This window comes from Camellia sinensis, chromosome 9 (assembly GCF_055761805.1).
Source record: "Camellia sinensis isolate YWXY chromosome 9, ASM5576180v1, whole genome shotgun sequence".
Taxonomy (NCBI): Eukaryota; Viridiplantae; Streptophyta; class Magnoliopsida; order Ericales; family Theaceae; genus Camellia; species Camellia sinensis.
In genome coordinates, this window is record NC_138969.1 from 26,804,484 (window position 1) to 26,807,352 (window position 2,869).

At 50.0% G+C, this 2,869-nt stretch overlaps 1 protein-coding gene across 1 annotated transcript; it reads right to left on the minus strand.

Moving 5' to 3' along the window:
• Window positions 1-632: 632 nt before the first annotated feature.
• Window positions 633-2,273, minus strand: LOC145799312 (uncharacterized). The gene has a single exon (XM_082888864.1). The coding sequence runs from the start codon at window positions 2,271-2,273 to the stop codon at window positions 633-635; it is 1,641 nt and encodes a 546-aa protein (XP_082744990.1).
• Window positions 2,274-2,869: the final 596 nt, after the last annotated feature.

Sequence of the window (2,869 nt, forward strand, 5' to 3'; positions counted from 1 at the left end):
TGGGGTGCACAGCCTTGTTGTATTTCTTGGAGAGTTCCTGCTGATAGGCCGCTATGTGGATCAGAGCCCATTCTCTTCTTTCCTCGGCTAGGTCAAGCTCCAATGTGACTGCTTCATTGTTCAAATCTGGCTGGAAATTCTCAGACTGGATAGTTGGCATACCAATTTCCAGCGGGATAATGGCTTCCATGCCATAGGCCAAGGCGAATGGTGTCTCTCTGGTCGATCGCCTCGGCGTAGTGCGGTATGCCCAAAGCACATTAGGGAGTTGTTCAGCCCACTTCCCTTTGGCTTTTTCAAGATGCTTCTTCAGCCTATCTAGGATGGTCTTGTTGGAGGCCTTCGCTTGCCCATTTGACTGAGGATAGGCAGGTGTTGAATTGTAGAACTCAATCTTGAGCTCTTCGCACAATTCGCAAAAGAGTTTCCCATCGAACTGAGTACCATTATCTACCAAAGCGAGTGATAACATTTTGCCAAACAAACTTCTTCACATCTTTTTCCTTTATGGTTGCCAATGGCTCGGCCTCAACCTACTTGGTGAAGTAGTCGGTAGCAACGATGAAGAACTTGCGGTTGCCCGGGGCAGCTGGGAGTGGCCCCACAATATCCAGTCCCCAAAGCGCGAACGGCTAAGGACTTGTAAGGGGGAGCAACTCTCTGGCTGGCTGGTGGATTTGGTGAGCGAATTTCTGACACTTTTCACACCAGCGAACGTATTTCTGCGCGTCTGCCTGCATGTATGGCCACCAGTAACCTTGGGAGATTGCTCGGTAAGCCAAAGATCTACCCCCTGTATGGCTCCTGCAGATGCCCTCATGAATCTCATAGAGGAAAGCTTCCACTTTGGCGGGATGGACACACTTTAGTAGTGGCCCGGTAAAAGACTTCTTGTACAAGGCTCCGGACGGCGAGAGCCAAAACCGCTCTGACTTAGCCCAGATTTTGTTGGCCGACTTCTTATCTTCTAACAAAATTCTATCTTTTAAGAACGCGATGATGGGGTCCATCCAGGATGGTCCTAGGTCGGTGCAGAGTACCTCGGGCACTTTTGGTTCCTCAATGCTTGGCCTAGGTAGGAATTCTATTAGAAAAGGATTGGGGAAAGTTGTTTGCGTGGACGCAAGGCCGGCTAGTTCGCCAGCCAGGTTATTTTCTTCACGGTTGACTTGTTCTACTCTTATTGCGGCGAACTTCTTGATTTCTGCACGCACCAGTGCCTGATACCTGGCCATTCTTTCATCCCTGGCTTCATACTCCCCAGAGACCTGATTGACCACTAGCTTGGAGTCGCTGAACACCAGAAGAGCCGAAACTTTCATTCTCAAGGCGCTTCTTAGTCCGGCAAGGAGGGCTTCATACTCCGCCTTATTATTGGACGCTGGGAAGCTGAGCGTAATTGCTTGTTTGATGACTAGCCCATCTGGGGAAGTCAACACGATACCCATCCAAGCGCCATGCCTGTTGGATGCCCCATCGATGAAGAGCTTCCATATCTCGCCAATGAACAACTTCCAGCAATCAGATGGGTTTTGCGAGCTTCTCAACTCCAAGGTTCTGGTCGGCTCATTCTGGTCTCTTTCCTTGCCTTGGCTGGGTTCATACCCCAATGAGTTATCTGGGCTCTTAAGTTCGGCCGCCATTTGCTCTTCTTCCACTTGCGAGCCAACACTTGTCGCCATTACCTGAACCACGGGCTGTGCCAAATCCGCACTAGCCAAATTAACCGGGCAAACTGGATGCGTTCCACGAGCAAATTCCGCCACAAAGTCTGCAAGAGCTTGAGCCTTGATTGCGGTGCGCGGGCGGAACTTGATGTCGTATTGCCCCAATTCCACGGCCCATTTCAAAATTCGCCCGGTAAAGTCCGTCTTTTCAAAGAGTACCTTAAGCGGAACTATTGTATGGGCATGGAAATAGTGCGCCAGCTTTCTCGAAGCCATCATCAGGGCCAGGGCTAATTTTTCTAGCGGCAGATATCTTGATTCAGCAGGGAGCAAGGTCTTGCTTACGTAGAAGATTGGTAGGTGCTGGATGCCTTCAGCATGAACCAATACTGCGCTCACCGCGTGTTGAGAGACAACCAAGTAGAGATGCAACTCTTCGCCTGGCTGAGGTGTGACCAAGATAGGGGCTGAGGAAAGGTACACTTTTAGGTCTGCCAGTGCACGGTCACATTCGTCATCCCAGAAGAACTTGGCCTTCAAAGTTTTAAAGAAGGGCCTGCAACGATCTAAAGACCGGCTGATTAATCTGTTCAGCGTGGCTGCCATCCCGGCAAGATGTTGTACGTCCTTCATGGAGTTTGGGCGCTCCAGCTCTTGTATCGCCTTGATTTGGGATGGGTAGGCTTCAATTCCTCAGTTTGTGACCAAAAAGCCCAAGAACTTCCCGGTGCCGACTCCAACAGCGCACTTGGAGGCATTCAAACAAAGCTTGTGGTGTTTAAGTATAGCAAACATCTCTACTAGGTCGGCGAGGTGTTGAGACTTCTCCTTACTTTTTACCACCATATCATCAATGTAGGCCTCCATGGTGCGACCTAAAAGGGGAACGAACATCTTTGTTACCATCCTTTGAAAAGTTGCCTCGGCGTTCTTTAGTCTGAACGGCATGACTTCATAACAACACAGGCCTCTAGGGGTAGTGAACGATGTGATCTCTCGGTCCGGTTCATACATGGCTATCTGGTGGTAATCGCAATACGCATCCAGGAAGCTAAACCGCTGATGGCTAGCGGTCAAGTCCACTAGCTGGTCAATTCAAGGGAGGGGGAAGCTATCTTTCAGGCATGCACGGTTGACCGTCTTGTAGTCGACGCAGGCTCGCCACTTGCCATTCTTTTTCGAAACAACTACCGTGTTGGATA

Bases quoted from the DNA above. Each gene is read 5' to 3' on its own strand.
- LOC145799312 (XM_082888864.1), bottom strand. From the start codon at position 2,273: ATGGCAGCCACGCTGAACAGATTAATCAGCCGGTCTTTAGATCGTTGC.